The sequence below is a fragment of the Pavona decussata genome, unplaced genomic scaffold (genome assembly GCF_977016875.1).
Source record: "Pavona decussata unplaced genomic scaffold, jaPavDecu1.1 SCAFFOLD_53, whole genome shotgun sequence".
NCBI lineage: Eukaryota > Metazoa > Cnidaria > Anthozoa > Scleractinia > Agariciidae > Pavona > Pavona decussata.
In genome coordinates, this window is record NW_028145475.1 from 2,704,358 (window position 1) to 2,725,410 (window position 21,053).

General features: G+C 38.5%; 1 protein-coding gene across 1 annotated transcript; it reads left to right on the top strand.

The window, feature by feature from the left end:
• Positions 1–7,616: 7,616 nt before the first annotated feature.
• On the top strand, positions 7,617–20,367 carry LOC146480477 (uncharacterized). Its single transcript, XM_085109661.1, has 12 exons — positions 7,617–7,791; positions 10,042–10,102; positions 10,597–10,735; positions 11,636–11,723; positions 12,201–12,288; positions 13,622–13,719; positions 14,438–14,534; positions 15,147–15,249; positions 16,191–16,237; positions 16,352–16,465; positions 17,631–17,745; positions 18,663–20,367. The coding sequence occupies exons 1-12, from the start codon at positions 7,695–7,697 to the stop codon at positions 18,747–18,749; spliced, it is 1,134 nt and encodes a 377-aa protein (XP_084965787.1). The 5' UTR covers positions 7,617–7,694; the 3' UTR covers positions 18,750–20,367.
• The last annotated feature ends 686 nt before the right edge of the window (positions 20,368–21,053 follow it).

Below are 21,053 nucleotides of genomic sequence, written 5' to 3' on the forward strand. Positions count from 1 at the left end.
CGTGTATTGCCATGTATAGCCATTTATAGCATTGTATAGCCATGTATGCCCGTGTTTAGCCATGTATTTCCATGTATAGCCATGTATAGCCGTGTATAGCCATGTGTAGCCGTGTATAGCCATGTGTAGCCGTGTATAGCCGTGTATTGCCGTGTATAGCCATGTATAGCCATGTATTGCCATGTATAGCCGTGTTTAGCCATGTATTTCCATGTAAAGCCATGTATTTCCATGTATAGCCATGTATTGCCATGTATAGCCATGTATTGCCATGTATAGCCATGTATAGCCGTGTATTGCCATGTATAGCCATTTATAGCCATGTATAGCCATGTATGCCTGTGTATTGCCATGTATAGCCATGTCTGGCCGTGTATAGCCGTGTATTGCCGTGTATAGCCATGTATAGCCGTGTATCGCCATGTATAGCCATGTACTGCCATCTATTGCCATGTATTCCCATGTATAGCCATGTATTGCAATGTAAATCCGTATATAGCCATGTATAGACGTGTATAGCCATGTATAGCCGTGTATAGCCATGAATAGCCGTCTATAGCCATGTATTGCCATCTATAGCTGTGTATAGCCATGTATTGGCATGTATAGCCATGTATAGCCATGTTTTGCCATGTATGGCCATGTATAGCCGTGTATAGCCATGTATTGCCATGGATAGTCATGTGTAGCCATGTATAGCCATGTATTGTCATGTATTGCCATATAATGCCATGTATAGCCGTGTATTACCATGTATAGCCATGTATTGCCATGTGTAGCCATGTATACACGTGTATAGCCGTGCATAGCCGTGTATTGCCGTGTATAGCCATGTATAGCCGTGTATCGCCTTGTATAGCCATGTACTGCCATCTATTGCCATGTATTCCCATGTATAGCCATGTATTGCAATGTATATCCGTATATAGCCATGTATAGACGTGTATAGCCATGTATAGACGTGTATAGCCATGTATAGCCTTGTATAGCCATGAATAGCCGTCTCTAGCCATGTATTGCCATCTATAGCTGTGTATAGCCATGTATTGGCATGTATAGCCATGTATTGATATTTTTAGCCATGTATTGCCATTTATAGCCATGTATTGCTATTTATAGCCATGTATGGCCATGTATAGCCGTGTATAGCCATGTATTGCCATGGATAGTCATGTGTAGCCATGTATAGCCATGTATTGTCATGTATTGCCATATAATGCCATGTATAGCCCTGTGTAGCCATGTATAGCCGTGTATTGCCATGTATAGCCATGCATGTATTGCCATGTGTAACCGTGTATACACGTGTATAGCCGTGTATAGCCGTGTATCGCCATGTATAGCCATGTACTGCCATCTATTGCCATGTATTCCCATGTATAGCCATGTATTGCAATGTATATCCGTATATAGCCATGTATAGACGTGTATAGCCATGTATAGACGTGTATAGCCATGTATAGCCGTGTATAGCCATGAATAGCCGTCTATAGCCATGTATTGCCATTTATAGCCATGTGTAGCCATGTATTGCCATGTATAGCTGTGTATAGCCATGTTTTGCCATGTATAGCCGTGTATAGCACTTTATAGCCGTGTATTGATATTTTTAGCCATGTATTGCCATTTATAGCCATGTATTACTATTTATAGCCATGTATGGCCATGTATAGCCGTGTATAGCCATGTATTGCCATGGATAGTCATGTGTAGCCATGTATAGCCATGTATTGTCATGTATTGCCATATAATGCCATGTATAGCCGTGTGTAGCCATGTATAGCCGTGTATTGCCATGTATAGCCATGTATTGCCATGTGTAGCCGTGTATACACGTGTATAGCCGTGTATAGCCATGTATTGTCATGTATTGCCATGTAATGCCATGTGTAGTCGTGTGTAGCCATGTATAGCCGTGTATTGCCATGTATAGCCATGTATTGCCATGTATAGCCGTGTATAGACGCGTATAGCCGTGTATTGCCATGTTTGGCCATGCATAGCCATGTATAACCGTGTATAGCCATGTATAGTCGTGTATAGCCATGTACTGCCATGTATAGCTGTGTATAGCCGTGAGCCATGTATAGCCATGTATTACCATGTATTGCTATATATAGCCATTTATAACTGTGTATAGCCATGTATAGCCGTGTATAGTCATGTATTGTCATGTATAGCCGTGTATAGCCGTGAGCCATGTGTAGCCATGTACTAACACATATAAAGGGGTTTGTTTCGATATCTCAGTTGGGTAGTGAAACATGATAATTTATACGTTCAGATGTGTCTCACGTCTAAGCGATGTAAAGACAGGCCGCAGGTCTACGTGTGTTTTTTGGAATGGTAAGGAAGATTAAAATGTCGAGCGCTGATTTGGGGATCTCTTTGTCATCTTTTTCAACATCCCAAAGTTGTTCTTAGAATCTGCCGCCTAGTCGTCTTCCTGTGTCGCCTGGGGAATTCATGCATCTTCTAGAATAGCTCTGCTAACTGCGGGCTACAAAGGGTTTTTTTTTTCAGTTTGTAAAAATAAAGTTATTGTTGTTGTTGTTGTTGTCCATCTTCATTTATAATCCAACTTCGCCCAACTCCATTAACCTTTCTCTATCTTTATTCACCTTCATATAATTTCATCTATTAAACCTCAACTCATTTCAGGCAGGATCAATGACTATGGGGGGATTTTCACCCATAAAATTCAAAAATTCGCAGAAAACTTGCGTTAATTCCGTTTCTTTCTAAATTTGGAGGATATGACGTTCATTTATTAAGCCAATCACGTACCGAATTTGAGCGATGACACTTTTGCAATATTGCGTTTTCGCATGTTTTGGTGAGAATGGCTTCGGCATTCAGATAATGACTGATTAAAGAATGACGTTCATTTCATTACATCTTGGCTTCTTTATTGTTTCATTTTCCCTTCCAGACGTCAACCGAAATAAATTTGAAGCGCAAAATATATTCCGGCAACTACCCCTCCCATGGATAGGCCAACACACAACTGCGAATGGCCAGGGGCAAATTTCTAGAAACCACCGAATCTTTCCGGTCTATTTAGGGTGCAATAATTTCCTAGGTATCTCAAATAACGAAGGCGTTTCCAGGCATAAAATTTTGCAACAAGTTTCCCCTTTTCCATTTTGAAATCATAGTAAAAGGTTAGCTTTATAGAATAAGCGGATCGCAGTTTTAGAAATGGCTTTTCGGGTACGAAAAGTTATCGAGATGTCTGCACGCAGGATAGTTCTTTCATTTCGTCTTTAAAACGTTTTTTTTTTCCTTTCAATCGACGTACAAAATTAAAGAGAACTTCTGCGTAAATTTTAATTCTGTAATGCAAAAAAAGAAAACGGTCTGCCTATTCGTGTCCTGGTCAAATGCGCCTCAGAACTGGCTCCATCAGTATGTAAGATCTTCAATAACCCGCTTTCGTCTGGTACGTCGCCTAAACTGTAGAAAGAAACACTGGTTATCCCGATTCACAGAAAAAAGAGAAAAAGAAAGAACTGAAAACTACCTTGCTTTAGATTCTAACGAAAAACTTGAAAGATTTAATTTTAATAAACTAACTAAAAATCTAAGCAGTACCCTATCAAACACAAATATACTTACTGGCCGATCGGCCAAACGTGGCAATACATTGCTACACACGGCTATCTATAGCTATACATGGCTACACACAGCTATACATGGCTACACATGACTATGCATGGCCATACAAAGAAATACATGGCTATCCATGGCTATACACGGCTATACACGGCTATGTATGATAATGCATGACCTATACGTGGCTATACATGGCTAGTATACACGGATATACATGGCTATACATAGCAATAAATAGTAATACATGGCTACACATGGCAATACATGTCAATACATGGCTACACATGGCTATACACGGCAATACACGGCTATACACGGCTATACATGGCTATACACGGCTATACGTGGCCACACATGGCAATACATGGCTACACATGGCCATACACGGCGATTCATAATAATACATGGCTATATACGGCTATACATGGCTATACACGGATATACATAGCTATACATGGCTATACACGGATATACATGACTATACGTGGCTACACACGGCCATTCACGGCTATATATATTATGCCTATACACAGCTATACATAACTATACATGGCAATACACTGTTATACACGGCTATACACGCCTATACACAGCTATACATGGCTATACACGGCTATACATGCCTATACACGGTTATACATGGTAATACATGGCAATACATGGCAGTACATGGCAATACACGGTTATACACGGCTATACATGGTTATACACGGCTATACACGGCTATACATGGCTATACATGGCAATACATGGCTATACACGGCTATACATGCCTATACACGGTTATACATGGCCACACACGGCAACACATGGCAATACATGGCTATACACGGCTATACATGGCTATATACAGCTATACACGGTAATATATGGCTATACATGGCTATACATGCCTATACACAGCTATACATGGCTATACACGGCTATACATGCCAATACACGGTTATACTTGGTAATACATGGCAATACATGGCAGTACATGGCAATACATGACTATAGACGGCTATACACGGCAATACACGGTTATACACGGCAATACATGGCTATACACGGCTATACACGCCTATACACGGTTATACACGGCTATACATGCCTTTTCACAGCTATACATGGCTATACATAGCAATACACTGTTATACACGGCTATACACGCCTATACACAGCTATACATGGCTATCCACGGCTATACATGCCTCTACACGGTTATACATGGTAAAACATGGCAATACATGGCAGTACATGGCAATACACGGTTATACACGGCTATACACGGCTATACATGGCTATACATGGCAATACATGGCTATACACGGCTATACATGGCAATACACGGCTATACATGGCTATATACAGCTATACACGGTGATATATGGCTATACATGGCTATACATGCCCATACACAGCTATACATGGCTATACACGGCTATACATGCCAATACACGGTTATACTTGGTAATACACGGCAATACATGGCAGTACATGGCAATACATGACTATAGACGGCTATACACGGCAATACACGGTTATACACGGCTATACATGGCTATACACGGCTATATATGGCTATACACGGCTATACATGCCTATACACGGTTATACACGGCTATACATGCCTATACACAGCTATACATGGCTATACATAGCAATACACGGTTCTACACAGCTATACACGCCTATACACAGCTATACATGGCTATCCACGGCTATACATGCCTCTACACGGTTATACATGGTAAAACATGGCAATACATGGCAGTACATGGCAATACACGGTTATACACGGCTATACACGGCTATACATGGCTATACATGGCAACACATATCACATGGCAATACATGGCTATACACGGCTATACATGCCTATACACGGTTATACATGGCTACACGTGCACACGGCAACACATGGCAATACATGGCTATACACGGCTATACATGGCTATACATGGAAATACATGGCCAAACACGGCTATACATAGCTATATACGACTATACACGGTGATATATGGCTATACATGGCTATACATGCCTATACACAGCTATACATGGCTATACACGGCTATACATGCCTCTACACGGTTATACATGGTAATATATGGCAATACATGGCTATACATGGCAATACATGACTATACACGGCTATACATGGCAATACACGGCTATACATTGCATTACATGGCAATACATGGCCATACATGGCCATACATGGCTATACATGGCAATACATGGCTATACATGGCCATACATGGCTATACATGGCTATACATGGCTATACATGGCTATACACAGCTCTACATGGCAACACATGGCAATACATGGCTATACACGGCTATACATGGCTATACACGGCTATACATGGCATTACATGGCCATACATGGCTATACATGGCAATACATGGCTATACATGGCTATACACGTCTATGCATGGCAATACACGGCTATACATGGCTATATACGGCTATACACGGTGGTATATGGCTCTATATGGCTCTACATGCCTATACACAGCTATACATGGCTATACACGGCTATACATGCCTCTACACGGTTATACATGGTAATATATGGCAATACATGGCAGTACATGGCAATACATGACTATACACGGCTATACACGGCTATACATGGCCATACACGGCTATACATGGCATTACATGGCAATACATGGCCATACATGGCTATACATGGCTATACATGGCAATACATGGCCATACATGGCAATACATGGCTATACATGGCCATACATGGCTATACATGGCTATACATGGCGATACACGGCTATACATGGCAACACATGGCAATACATGGCCTTACACGGCTATACATGCCTATACACGGTTATACATGGCAATACATGGCTATACATGGCTATACACGTCTATACATGGCAATACATGGCCATACATGGCCATACATGGCCATACATGGCTATACATGGCTATACATGGCAATACATGGCTATACATGGCCATACATGGCTATACATGGCTATACATGGCTATACATGGCTATACACAGCTCTACATGGCAACACATGGCAATACATGGCTATACACGGCTATACATGCCTATACACGGTTATACATGGCAATACACGGCTATACATGGCTATACACGGCTATACATGGCATTATATGGCCATACATGGCTATACATGGCAATACATGGCTATACATGGCTATACACGGCTAATGGCTGTATATGGCAATTAATTAACTATTATAATACACTTTACTATTTTATTATAATTATGATACACTTTAATAACCCTACTTAAAGTACCTACCAAATTTACTTTAATCTTACACGACAAACTATTTTCATTGAGCTGGAATTACGATTATGAAAGAAATTAAAGATTTTGCTGCGTGTGCACTACCTAAATACGTGCTTTTTAAAGCATTCAAATAAAAATATCTCAAAGTAGAGTATTAAACTTTTCTTTAAATCGCGATATATAGTGGTCAACCGTATCACATTTAAATTGATGCATTAAAAAATGGGGGTCACCGTGCTCGTTTAGAAGAAAAGGACCATTTATTTTCCTGCCGAGCTTAACCTCAAGGAAATCCTGTAATGTTGTGCGCGCGCTAAATGACGCGAAAAATTATGCGCAGCAAGGATGCGCAATGCAATTCGATGGAATCACCTTAACAATTATTCCACGAGCGCGCGTTGGATATGAGATGATAGATAGCCAACGAGGCGCGTAGCGCCGAGTTGGCTATAATCATCTCATATCCAACAAGCGCAAGTGGAATAATTGTTTTATTAAAAACAATCAAGAAATATTGCTAGATCTAACTGATTTCGCCGTGAGAGAAGAACCAGTAGACAATTTAATGGCTGCCATTTCTTGGCCATGGTATAATTGCTCATATACCATGGCCGCTCAGCCAATCATGATAGATATTTTATAGTCGGGACCGGACAACGAACTGTCGCTCGTCCCGCAGGCCTGCTCGTCAATCATATACCCAGATGATATTTGGTGTACCGTATACAACGTACAGCGCTCCTTTCATTTGGCGCATAAAGATTGGGAAATTTTATAATTTAGTACTTGTTCATTTTGTTAGTCATGAATTCTAAGCAGATATGGCTTCGTGCGGAGACAAAACCAAACGAGCAACGAAGGGCCTTGACTCCAGACAAATGCCGGCTTCTGATAGAAAAAGGTAAGCTTAGTAACGTTAGTAACGTGCTTCGCGTCACGTCTCGTTGTTTGAAGACTGACACGAAACTTTTTGCTTCTAAAAAGTCCTGAATTATTAAGTTGTGAATTACATCATAAATTTAAGTCCTTACTTCAACATTGAAATATTGAGGTCATTCTAACAAAGCTCCCATTACTGGCTGTTGGAAAGAATGCAGAAAAGCTAAGCGCACCGAGTGAGGGAGGGGACAACAAACAGCTCGGAGTTCGAATTTTGCAGCCCTATGCAGCCCTGTACAACTGGCTTTCCTAGTTCGGTCATCGTTTAAATAAAGCAACAGAAACGCAACGAATATCTATCTCCCCCCCCCCCCCCCGTCCCTGTGGGTTAGGGGGAGGAGACGGCTGACATTCCAGACTAAGAATCTGGGATCTTGTCAGTCAGAGGGAGTGAGAGAGGAGGAGTATTTAGCTTTTCTGGTGTTCAAGTAAAGTCAGTTTTTCGGGATAACTTATTTTCCCTTTTTATGGGAAAATATCCTTTGGCTGTGGGGAAGATAGACACCATTTTCCAGGTCCTTAATCCGTTATATCCCCATTTTTCTATCCCTGTTATCCTGTGGGTTGGATTGTGACACTTTTTTTCTTCTGTAAATATAATAAGTTTATGTCTGTCTGAAAAACTCAGCATCTGGACTGCTCGTGTTGTTTCTCTTCTAAACAAGAAATCTGAACTCGTTACTAAATTCCGTCACGAAAACAAGGGCTTCACAACCAATCAGTAGAAATGCCACTCCAACTGCCCAGAAATTTGAAATTTAAAGTTTAAAACTGAAATCTAGATGCGCAGAATATTTAGTCTGATGATCCCTTAGTAAGTGCGTGAAACTCTAGTTATTTTGTAACAACTTTCCGTCTTTTCATTGGTATAGTTATAAGTATATAGATAAAATAAAAAATGTATATTATTTTACATATGATACCTAGTCACATTAAAAAAAAAATAAAAAGATAAAATTTCAATCAAAGGAGCTAAAATTCATCAGATATTGACTTACAGTCAGGGCAGCCTTCAATAGTTTGAGATCACCTGATTCTCTTTTAATTTTTCCAGGTAGATTGTTCCACAGTTTGGTGGTTAGATAAGAGCTATGGTCAGAAGAGAGTATTCATGACTCTAAATCTTTGGCACAGTGGTCACTTGAGATCCCCTCCTTGTCAAAATTTCCAATGACCTTCCAAGTGGGACTGTGGATATTTTGTAGAACTGCTTGAGTCAGTTAGTGGGTGGATATTCTCAAAAATGAGCTATCCCCCCCCCCCCCCCCCAGCTACTCTGAGTACAGAAATATAAGCTATATGAACCTGAGTGAAGTGTTTTTACACGGGATGCCTGCAGGGCAGGCTGTGTCTAGGTTTGGGTCTAGTATCTTTTTTTTTTCTTTGTAGTAGTCAAAAATCTGCACATCAATAATTGCATAAATTATTTATGCATTAAACTCTGTCCTCTCCTCGTAGGGATGTATTGTTCTGATTGTCTTCAACAGAAGCGGTCCAATCAGAACCAATTATTGAGGCACATATCACAAGAGAGGAGACCCATTCATCCCTTCCTGTGTGACGTCAAATCATCCTTTGATTTATTCATTAAACCTAGATTAAATTCTGCCCTCTCCCAGAAGGGATCTATTGTTCTGATTGTCTTCAACAAAAACAGCCCAATCAAAATCCATTATTGGCGCGTATATCACAAGGGAGGGGACCCACTCATCTCTACCTGTGTGACGTCAAAGCAAATCATCATTTGGAAGGTTGTTTTCGTTCAATGGTGGCCACATGTACATGTACGAATTTAAGACTCTGATCTGCCGTTTTCAGGAAGAAAACAAACCTTTTTCAAGCAGTAAATCGAAATAATAACGTCTAGGTAGCACTCGACAGTAAACGGTGGAAATTGGGAGAGTTCACAGCGAAGAAATATGCTTTCACAAACAGTTGAATAATTCAACACGAAGGAAGCAGACCAGACTAGTTCCAGCGGGGTCATTTCTGGTATGATTTCCAGTAACACAATGATAAAATATCACGCAGTCTCTCTGAATAAAACCATTCAATTATTTCAATTATTGCGAAGGGAGGATAGTTTTTAAAAATCTGCGAAGCATACAATGGGGAATAAATGGGGCTACATTAAGCATTCCGTGTAAATGCCATTAGGGGCATCTTGTTTAAGTAATTTAAACCACAGAAATCAATATTGTTGTTTTGTTAGGTTTTCAAGTTACTGTGGAATTGTCTGACCAGTGTATCTTCAAGAATGAAGAATTCCAGTGGTTAGTTCCATGATACAAGCATTGTTTAAGACTGGTTATTATTATTATTACTGTTGGTTATGTCTACAAAAAATCATGGCTTAATCTCGTGACAAACATGAATAAGATAGATTGTTTTACTAAACAGTACCACAGGGAAGCACTACTCAGAAGGTTTCATTTGAATGACCACACTTTAGGATTTTATCTGGAGACCCACATCCAACATCACACGGCCTAAAGATTTATGACTGATCAGGAGTTTTATAAAGCAACAGTGATACCAAGGAAGGAAAAACCAACCCCTTGCTGCTAATTATTTTATCACAAATTTGAGCACTGTGAATTGAACATGATATTCGGATGAAAACATTTAACTGGATTAATAAAAGCATAAAGACCGAATGGTTTACTCCAAGAGAGAAAAGCTTAGCTGTGAATTAATAAAGAAACATTTTGCAATAATTTAAGATGTAAGTTAATGAACTATTATTGAAAATATTTATGTTTCGCAGTATTCCAGGTGTCAACATGGTACCTTGTGGTTCATGGATCAGTGCTCCCACAGAGGCCTTTATTTTGGGGCTAAAGGAGCTTCCTTTTTCTGAGGACCCTATATCACAAAGGCACATCTTCTTTGCTCATGCTTATAAGGTAAGAGGCTAGAAAAACATTCAAGAGCCCCACCGGGAACCCCAGTAACTTAATGTTAGGTTGAAATTTCTTGCAAGATTGCAAGAAAGAATGCTAGCAGTCCCTTTCAAGATTATTGACTGACAGAGGTGGTGAGTTTATTATGCAAACAGGTAAAAGAGCAAAACAACGTCCGCTCAACTAGAGCAAGCTAACCAGCCAAGCGGAAAATGTCTTACCCCACATCTTTCATTTGGTTCATTCTTCACTTCTCCACATGTTGTTCATTCACTACATTTTATGATTTCATGTAGGTAATACTCAATTTTTTAGGTACAGGCAGTTGCAAAGAGTTACGACATTCTTGTATCATTTTCATACTGCCCTTGTCTGTAAACAGGAGTGCTTAGGGACTCAGTCCAAAGAGACCTTTACTTTATCCAGTGCCAATTGACCACCTCATGGGAAGCCTATTTGCAGATTAGCATGACTCCATAAATTTATAGCCATTTCACACCTTAATTGCATCGTCATATCAGATAACATTTATACCTATTTTAACTAAATTTAGACCTCAGACCTAACTTCCCCCACCCTCCATCCCATGGCATATTCCTGCACTCCTATGGTTCCCAGTAAACAAAACTTATTCCAGTGTCTCAGCTCAAATACCTTGCCCGGCAGCCCTCTGGGTCAATACATTCTTTTTAGCTTACTTAGGGTGTACCCCACCCCCACCCCACTACTTCCACTTGTGGTTCCTATTTTGCTACTTAAGGGTAACACTTTCTTAAGCCTCAGTAGTCTTTCAGAAAATATTGGTGAATAATGTATCATTAGAAAACATCGCAGCAAGGTCATCCTCGTTCTTCTTGGGAAAGATTTTCCATTCCTGGTTTCTTTCAATTGCATTGCTTTTAGAATCAAACAGGTTGGGCAAACTTACTCCACCGTTTCATCAAGGGAGGAGGAAGCATTTTGGATATTGAATTTATGACTGATGAAAATGGTGAGAATTGAATAACCAGACAACGTTTTTATTGAAGTGTTTTTTGCATACAGTATTATTATTTTAATCCAACCCCTAGCAATGTTTGCACTATAAATTTTGTACTAGATAACTAAACTGACAGTTGTTAAGTTTAATAAGGGTAGTACCTAATAGCCACTTCAGATCAAATTAAATTTTAGAATTGTACTAGGTTTTTAAAGAAGTAGGAAAACCAAAGTGTATTTTCTCTTGAGAGAAACCCTTTGGAGTATTGCAATGACAACAAGCTCAAGCCATTTTGACACTGGCTGTGGGATTTAAAACTGGGCGACATTGGTGGATGAAATACTCTTGCCACTTAATGCTATCAGCTGTACAAATTAGCATCTAGTTAAGGATATGTCAGGGTCTATGTTTTTGTGACAGTACCCATTGGCCAATACATTTGTTACAAGCGATTTTCCGCAAACATACTTTTTATTTGTTTCTCACAAGGGAGAAGAGTTGTTGCAGAGTTTAGTGGAATGGCAGGTCTTGGTGGATTGGGAGTAGGAATACTTGCTTGGTGTCATCAACAGATCAGGTTTGAGAAATAGTTGTTATTGTCCAAGCCCAAGGTCCACATGTGGAAATGTTGGTTGAATCTTTTGATCACGTGAAGATTTAGACAAAGTTGAAGTGTCCACATGCGCAAGAGCAGAGAAAAGAACTAGGTCGGTATACAGCTGTTTCAACAAAGGTTGTCCAAAAAAGCGTAAAAGCGTACGCGACAATGCTGAAAGGTAGTCTGAGAAATACCCAATAAATTTCAATACAATCTCAGAATCCATATTGCCTGCCATTTCAAGTCTTCACTGTACGGTCAAGGCATCATGGATTCTGAGCTTTTATTGAAATTTATTGGGTATTTCCCAGACTACCTTTCAGCATTGTCGCGTACGCTTTTATGCTTTTTTTTGGACAACCTTTGTCGAAACAGCTGTATATCTACATCTGGACTGAACAAGCTTGACCAAAACAATTTTATTACTTTTCTAAAGAAGAACATCCTCTTTGAAATTATTAAATAGATGTTCATGAGTCACCCCTTGTATGTCAAACACCTTTGGGACCAGGATTTGGCCAAAAAGATATAAGACAGTCCATAAAAAAAGGAACTATTTTTAGTCATTTCCCAAGACATGAACTCCTGTCAATGATGACAAGGTGTCCACAAGACAGGTATTGACTGTACCTGAGAAGTTTGGATGACTAATTCAATATGGAATTGCACTTTTCCATACACCTGGGCCTCCATGGGCAGAGTAGAAAAATAATAAAGAGAATTGTGTACAAAGTCAGATTTACATTAAGTGGCCCAGTACATATTGAGTGGTAACATCTGAGTCCACATGGCCAATTTCTAAGTTCCTGAAGATTTCAGAAATATTGAAATGCTGGAAATTTTGCCATTATTTAGGCTCATACCTAAACCTTAAGTTATCACAGACTACTCAAAGCTAGATAACCCTCAGATGTTGTATTATTCGTTGAATCATTGTTAAAAGGTCGTTAAAATATAAACTGGACTTTTTGCGGCTTTTTCAGTAAAAGAAATCAAACTCTACCTATCATGCAGTTGTATCGCCTATTACTGAATAAAAAGGATTTCTTCCTTCGCCTTTCATTAAGAACCTAAAGCCTGGCAAGTTGCTAGAGAAGTATTCCTTTTATATACAGTAATTTGGATTGTTTCAGTCAACTTGGAAGGTTGGTAGGTAGTTTAATTTTTGACTGCAATCTTTTCCCTTACCATACACTGTGCGGTAGTAAAAGAATGTATTTAATTTTTTCTATAAAAGTTTGACCCTGTGTTTATCAGGCTGTGTTGGCTCATGCTATGACTGTTGATAATTAACTGATTACCTTCTCACCAGTCCTGACAAGCCAATGCCTGCAGTGAAACCTTATAGCAATGAGGCTGCATTTATTGAACACATTACACAGCAGCTCAAACAAGTTGCAAAGTTAAGAGGTACAATGCAGATAGATATATTTAGAATGATAAAAATTGCAAAATAAAATATTTTCTCGTTAATTTAATCATTCATGTGATGGAATTTTCAACTAGTTAAAACTGGGGTGTATGCTTGTTTCAGAATGATCTGCAAATGAATATTCTTGGACTTACTGTCAACTCCTTTCACAAGTGAAACTTTCTAACTCTAACTTCAAACTCCTTTCAGTGAAGTTGTCATGTGCTAATTACTGTTCAGCCACTATACCTCTGGTCTGGGTTGTTCGGAAGCCAATTAACGCTAATCCACGATTAAAAGTTAATCTACGTTTTCACTGTGCTCTTTAAAATGGGTTTTTAAATATTATTAGCCTTTAAGAAGGAAGGCTAATTTCAAGCTAAAGGTAAAGAAAAGTCTAAGTCAAAACTGGGGGCCGAAAATCTTTTGGAAGAATCTTTGTTGATTTATTTAGCAATTAAACTCGAGTCAAAGTTTGCGTTAATCCAGAATTAGCTTAATTGGGCTTTGAACAGCTGGGCCCTGGTTGGTAATATTTATGAGGAAGTGGCCATAGCAAAATGTTGGGTGCATAATAATTATTTCAAATTTGAGATCAGACATCAGGAGTTACATGTGAAGCCTCACCATTGATGAGACTGATGAGAATACCTCTGATTTTAATGCATCTTTGAAAATAAAATATGAAGGTTACATATTAAATGTTTTGACATTCAGATGTCCCAGAAGTGTTTCCTCGAATCATGGTCATTGGTGCTCTTGGTCGCTGTGGAAGAGGAGCAGTTGAGATGGCTCACAAGATAGGAATTCCAAAGTGAGAGCATATATGATATTGCATACCGTGTGTTAAATGTTTATAATTTATGTTATGAGAAAATATCACTTCTAAAATTTTAAAGTAATGTCTTGAAACAGCGAAAAAACTTGTAACAAGTTGGGTGTCCATATTAAGTGGGTCAATTTTAGGAAAATGTTTGGGGCAAGACCAAGAAAACTGTCCACATTAAATAGTTTTCTGTAAAGCACTGAGCTTGTCCTGCTACTGATCATTAAATAAGATTGGGAAACTCTCTCCTGCGGAAAGTGTGGTTCCCATTAAAATTTTATAAACTTCTTCATTACTTCTTCAGGTTTTTTATTTTTCTCTGAAAACTAGCTCTCCATTGGACAGTGGACATCCAGATTTTTTACTAGAAGTTGATTGGCTGTTGAAAACATGAAAAGATCAAGAAACAGATTTGCTGCAACAACTAAGCTTGCTTTTTGTTCTTTATACAGAAATTGGCAATCTCTTCTCACTGTACTGTTAATTTGCATAATTTTTAAAGAAATGTTTGGAGTGTATAATCTTATTAAGACATTTACAACCTGTCTCAACCCATACATTAGAACAAGTTTTTCTTTTGAACTCTGTTTTCACTGCTAGGTCTGCTATAGCTGAATGGGACTTGGATGAAACCAAGGCAGGTGGCCCATTCAGAGAGATACTGGAGTATGACATTCTTGTGAACTGTATTCTTCTTATGGAGGTACAAAATATTAGCCTCTTGGTCGATTTATAGACTTGCGTACTTGCGAGGTCATGACTAATTCTGGAAGCCCAAAAATGCATAGTGTTCAGACGTTTCATTTTAGCATAATAGTCATAAGTGATCTATTTCATTACTACATCCCTCTGTAAGTTTCTAATTTCAAACTGATGTACAGATATCAAGAAAGTCTAATTATTATTTTTCTCTGTATTATCAATGCTTAATCATACTTAATCAAACATACTTGTAAAGGTTTAAATTTGCCTGACCTGAACCTGGTACATGTAAGTGGCCCGCACGAGAGCTTAACCTGGCTCTGTAGCATGAAGCAACTTAGGAGTATTACTACTCCCCCCCCTGGATGGGATGCCAGTTCATCGCAGGGTTAACCCCAGCAGTATGTTATCAGTACCCATTGATACACCTGGGTGAAGATGGACAATGTGGAGCAAAGTTTCTTGTCTAAGGAAACAATATAGTAATGAACCAACCAACCTAGCTTTGAACCAAAACTTATCCGCTGGGTAGCGACTTATCCGCCGGATAAAGTTATCTGCTCTTTGAACAACTGGGGCCAGATTGGTAAAACATAGCCCCATGTTTGTTTTCTTTTTATCTTAAGGGTTAAGTTCCAAGAATTTGCCTCTTAATTTTCAGAACAAGTTGAGCAACGCAAAGCAAAAAAGAACCCAATGCTTGGTTGCTTCCTTTTGCTTTAGTTCAAACAGGAAATAACGAAATCATTCATGCTTTGCTTCACTTGTTTGCTTCTAGGAGAAGTCATAGGATAACCCTTTGAATTTAATAGAAAAGTGAGATCGAAAAGTGGAAAAGAAACTGTCTCTTTAAACGACTAGTATGTGTGCCAAATTAAAGCTAATTCAAGGTAATTTGGATTTCACAGTATATTTATGCTGGTATTTCTTCTTTCTATGTAGAAGATACCTGCATTTCTTACAAAGGACATGTTAGAGACCGAAGAGAGGTAATGCCACAGCTATGTTTTTTTTTTTTTTTTTTATTTTTTTTTTATTTTACAGTTTTATGATTTGATCACAGCTGGCAGCCAGGCGTCTGACAACAATGTGTTTGTTTTCAGGAAATTAGGAGTGGTGGTTGATGTGAGCTGTGATCCCAATAACCCAAATAACCCCTTGCCGTTCTATGATTCTGCAACAACGTTTGATCAGCCTTGTGAAAGAGTAAAACTCAAGTAGGTTCATACTTTTAAAGGAGAGTTGTAAAAGGGATTTGGTATCATTTCAAAAACCCCAAAACGTTTTCTATTAACAGAAGCCTAAGCTGTAATGACCCAGTTTTGTAATTACACCAGTGTGTTTACAAAATGCACTGGAACAGATAATGAGTTGTTACTTCAAGAATTAATATATTTCTTTCTTTGTTGTTCTAGAATTATTTTGTAGCAAAATGAATGTATTGTTAGCACTGTTGTTACCAAAAAAGGTCAAATCTCCCCTGTGAGTCATAATAATATTAATGATAATATTATTAGTCACAGGCCACTGGATGCTAGTTTAAATGAGGCTGTTGTTGTAACATTTTTTTACCATTTGAAGGTAAAAGATCTTCAAAACTTGGACTATGACTGTTTTCAATATCACTGCAATGATGTCAGTACATGTACCACCAAGAAACACTTAGTTTTCTGTGACTTGTAAACTTGCAAACCTATTTGCTCATTTAAAAATACAGAGTATAATTATTTGAGGAAAAACACTGCATTGCCAATGGTGGGTTAGACTGTTCATAGTCCCCCTATTTTTCCCTGGGATTCTCGAGACTGGCATGGTAGTCTTCGATGTAGCTGCAGCCATCTTGGTTTGTAAAAGCGAGCGCGATCTGGGGAGAGTGTCTAAACTACTGAGAGGAGCAGAAGTGGGGGTTAGTTGATGGGGGAGGGGAAGTGAAAACATATTTTTCCCGCCGCCTCCCCACGCCGCTCCCCTCGGTAGTTTAGACACTCTCCCCAGATCGCGCTCGCTTTTACAAGCCAAGATGGCAGCAGCTGAGCCATTGAAGCATACCAGTCTCGAGAATCCCACGGAAAAATAGGGGGACTGTGAACAGTCTTATGGTGGGTCCAAAACATTGCATGAGGTGGGGGTCTGCTGTTGCAGAGTGAAAACATTTTAAGAAGAATGTATGAATTAATGTAGCACTACAGTGTTTTTAACTTAATTGAGATGCAATATTAAGGTTCAAGGTGAACAGTTGCTGACACATGTATGTGATTATCACTTTTCCAAGGAAAAAATGCGGCATTCAAATATGTTGAGATTAAATGGGTGTGGAAGGAGTGAGAAAAGAAAAGAATAATTATTGTTATCCACTGCATTATTTTTGTTGTTGTTGTCAAGGTCCAACAGGCCTGTTGATGTGTCTGCCATAGATCACTTGCCTTCTGTCTTACCACGTGAGAGCAGTGAAAGATTTGCCAACAAGATGACACCTTATTTGTTGAATCTACCAGGAGTAAGTGTTTAAACAGTAGGCTTCTTGCATTAAGAGGTCAGGGTTTGGAATTTTGAATGAAAAGAAGGGGACATATTTACTTTTAAATTTAAAAGATTTTTGTTTTTAAACATCCTATGATGGGGATTTGAAAATATACAGAGATTTGTATCTGGTGTCATGACTGCACTATGGTTTCTATTTTCATGAAGAGATTAATGGACAGACATTAAGCAGGGTATAAAATGGCTTCCATTTTAATATTCTTTTGTGTGATTCAAATATTAGCCCTTCTTGCCCCGTTCAAGGTAAAATATTCTTTTGATTTTGGTGCTTACAGTAAGAACGAGGTAAGAAGCGCTAATTTGAATACCACAAAAGAATGTTAAAATAGTACTTAGCCATTTTGGAAATTATTATAAGGTCTATAGCAGTTATTGAGTTGTTGTTTGGGCTGTGACACACTTGTTGGAGAGCAAGTTTAGGCCCTCACACAGGGTGGCAGTACAAATACTTCTCAATGGTTGAAAGTTCAATCTGCTATAAACTTTCTCCCCTTGATTATTTAGTTGTCAAATTTTGGGTCTCAGCAGTTTCTATTTCTGAGTATTCCAACTTACATGTATAAACGTTTTAGAGGGCATGTCAAAGAAATGCTCTGATAACCTAAGTATTGCCCATTGTATACATTTCTAGAGTGAGAAAGTATGCAGCAAACGTTCTTATGTTGCATTTGCAATTTTTTTTTTTTTTGTAAATAGCTCTTGAAAAATAATACTCTTATTTTAAACAAGTGTGATTAAAGCCCTTGTGGGAACCTCGTTCACAAATTTTCCAAAACTGTTGGTTGAACTTCTTTGAGTTTTGAAAGTGGAATAAGTACTTTTTTTACTTTATGTGGGTGTAGCTGTTTAAGGAGTGTTATTTGGTATTTATAGGATCCTGTTTGGGTCAGAACCAAGAAGATGTTTGATCAAAAAGCAAAAGAAGCTCAAAGATTTATGGAAACAGGCACTCATCAATGAAATGCAATGGAATACCAACACCAGGGAGATAATTTAGTACATACTACATGTAGTATAAATTCTAAGCAACAAAATTGACAGTTAGGTTAAAATTTTAATATTTATTTATTAGCAGCTTGTCAGATAATTTTTAGATAAATAAGATTTTTAGTATCATCTGGTAGTGCACGCCTTTGGGACTGGTCTGGTAAAAGATGACAATAGCATTAGGATTTACTGATTCTGTTTCCAATACAAAGTTTTTTGTAAGTAAACTAAAAGTTTTTTTAAAAGAAAACCAATTTTGCCTATTCTAAGTAAGCCATGTTCCTGTTTGTACTGTTACTTCTGTTACCAGGAACACCAGGAATAGGATGAATGGAATACCGTGCCATTCATTTCTTCTTGACTCAAAAGTTGATTTACTAAATTATTATTAACTTACTAATTTTAACAAAAAATTTGCTTTTGGTTAATTAATTAATATATTAAGTCTTTAACTTATTTTTAGCTTAAATGGTTGAGTGGTTTCCATTTGAGTGTCGTAGAACCAAAACCAAAACCAAAGTAATTACTCTGGCCAATCGCAAAAGATGTTAACAACACAACGAGCCAATCAGAATCCGAAGCAATTACATGTAACTGGCGCCAAGCGCGGGAAACGCGTGCGGCCAAAACACGATTGGTTCTGGTTTGGTTTCCCATTGGTTGAGAAAGTGGCGCGAGTTTTGTTAAACAATCACAGAGCGTAAGTAATGCAAAACCAAAGACACTCAATTGAAAACCGTTCTATGAGCGAGCTATTAGCTCTTAGGTATTACGAATTAAATAAATGATGATGACGGTGATGATGATGAAGACGACGATCATGATACTTTTTTTCACTGCTTAGTTGGCTTAACAGGTAGCAGGCCTTAGTCTAGTCTAATTTAGTTTAAATATTGAGCCAATAAATGAAGACACAGGGAGTCACGCAAATTAAAGAACAAATTAAACGTAAGAAGCCTAGAGTTTTATACGATGTGGTTACTCCCGGTAGTACGTTAAATTGAACAAAAGGTTCATAATCATTACAAACTGTGTTTTTTTGTTTGTTTGTTTGTTTGTTTTTTGTTTTTGTTTTTTTGTTTTTCATGAAGTACATGTAGTTGCTCGATAACAATAGCGGGAGAAGTTAACAGCGCAATGAACCAATCAGATTTCAAGGCAAATACATATGTTACCGACGCCTAGCGCGGGAAAACTCATGTGAGCTAGTCCCGACTGGTTTTGGTTTTGTTTGTCACGTTTTTGGTTGAGAAAGAAGCGCAGGTTTTGTTAACTAATCACAATGCGTAGTAAAGCACACGTGAGTTACTTTCGACCTTCAGTGGAAAGCCGCTCTAACATAATTTATTACATTCATTCCTTAGCTGGTTTTCGATTATAAATTAATGTCTTGAAACTACCTTTGAGTAGCATCAAGAAGACAGACCATATAACTGATTTAGGTAGACTATTCCATGGATTTTTGTCAAAGACATTGGCATAACACGCGCATGATATGTGCAGAGAGAGATAGGTAAGTGGAACGAAAAATAAATGAAAGTTTACCAAAACATGCTAGCGAAGGCTGTGTAAACATTCCAAATCTAAATATGTGATATTCACAAAGAGCATTGGACCCATCGGTAAAAACCAGTAATTAACCGTGTTTGCAAGGACCACCGTAACAAATAAAAGTACCGGATCCTGTAGTGAAGGATATAATCAGCACAAAAAAAAAGTAGAACAAATAATCTTAAAACAGAGCAAGGCTGATTTCACGGTCAGGGAAGTATATTTTTCTGATATTTCGAAAGGCACGGCCTTTCGTCTTCAGAGTATTTTGAGACTGACCCTGTGGCAAGAGATGTTACAATTTAAAACACCCCAAAAACGTAGGTTAAAGTTACATAAACAAAAACGTTACAATTTGAAAATACAAGTGGTCAGTGGGCATGAGCAAAATAGCTAACGTTAACCCTGATCACTGCGAATTTCTAGGTGCTAGTAGTACAGAACCAGTTAGCCTTTGAACACGCTCCCAAGTTGGGCGAAAATATTATGTTATTGAAATAATCAATTGGTCGTCTATTTAACTTCTGGTTCAAACTTCCCATAGCGAGCTCGGTCTGGCCTATGCCCCACTCGGGAGGTTGTTCACAGGCTAAAAACCGGGGAGTGTAAGTCAAAAAAAAAAAAAAACAAACAAAAGTGAGGGCCTTGGCGAGGTGGGCGGTGACGGCTGAATTGACAGCTCTAAGAGTTTCGTCATATGCAAATTTGGGTATTTCCGAGATGATT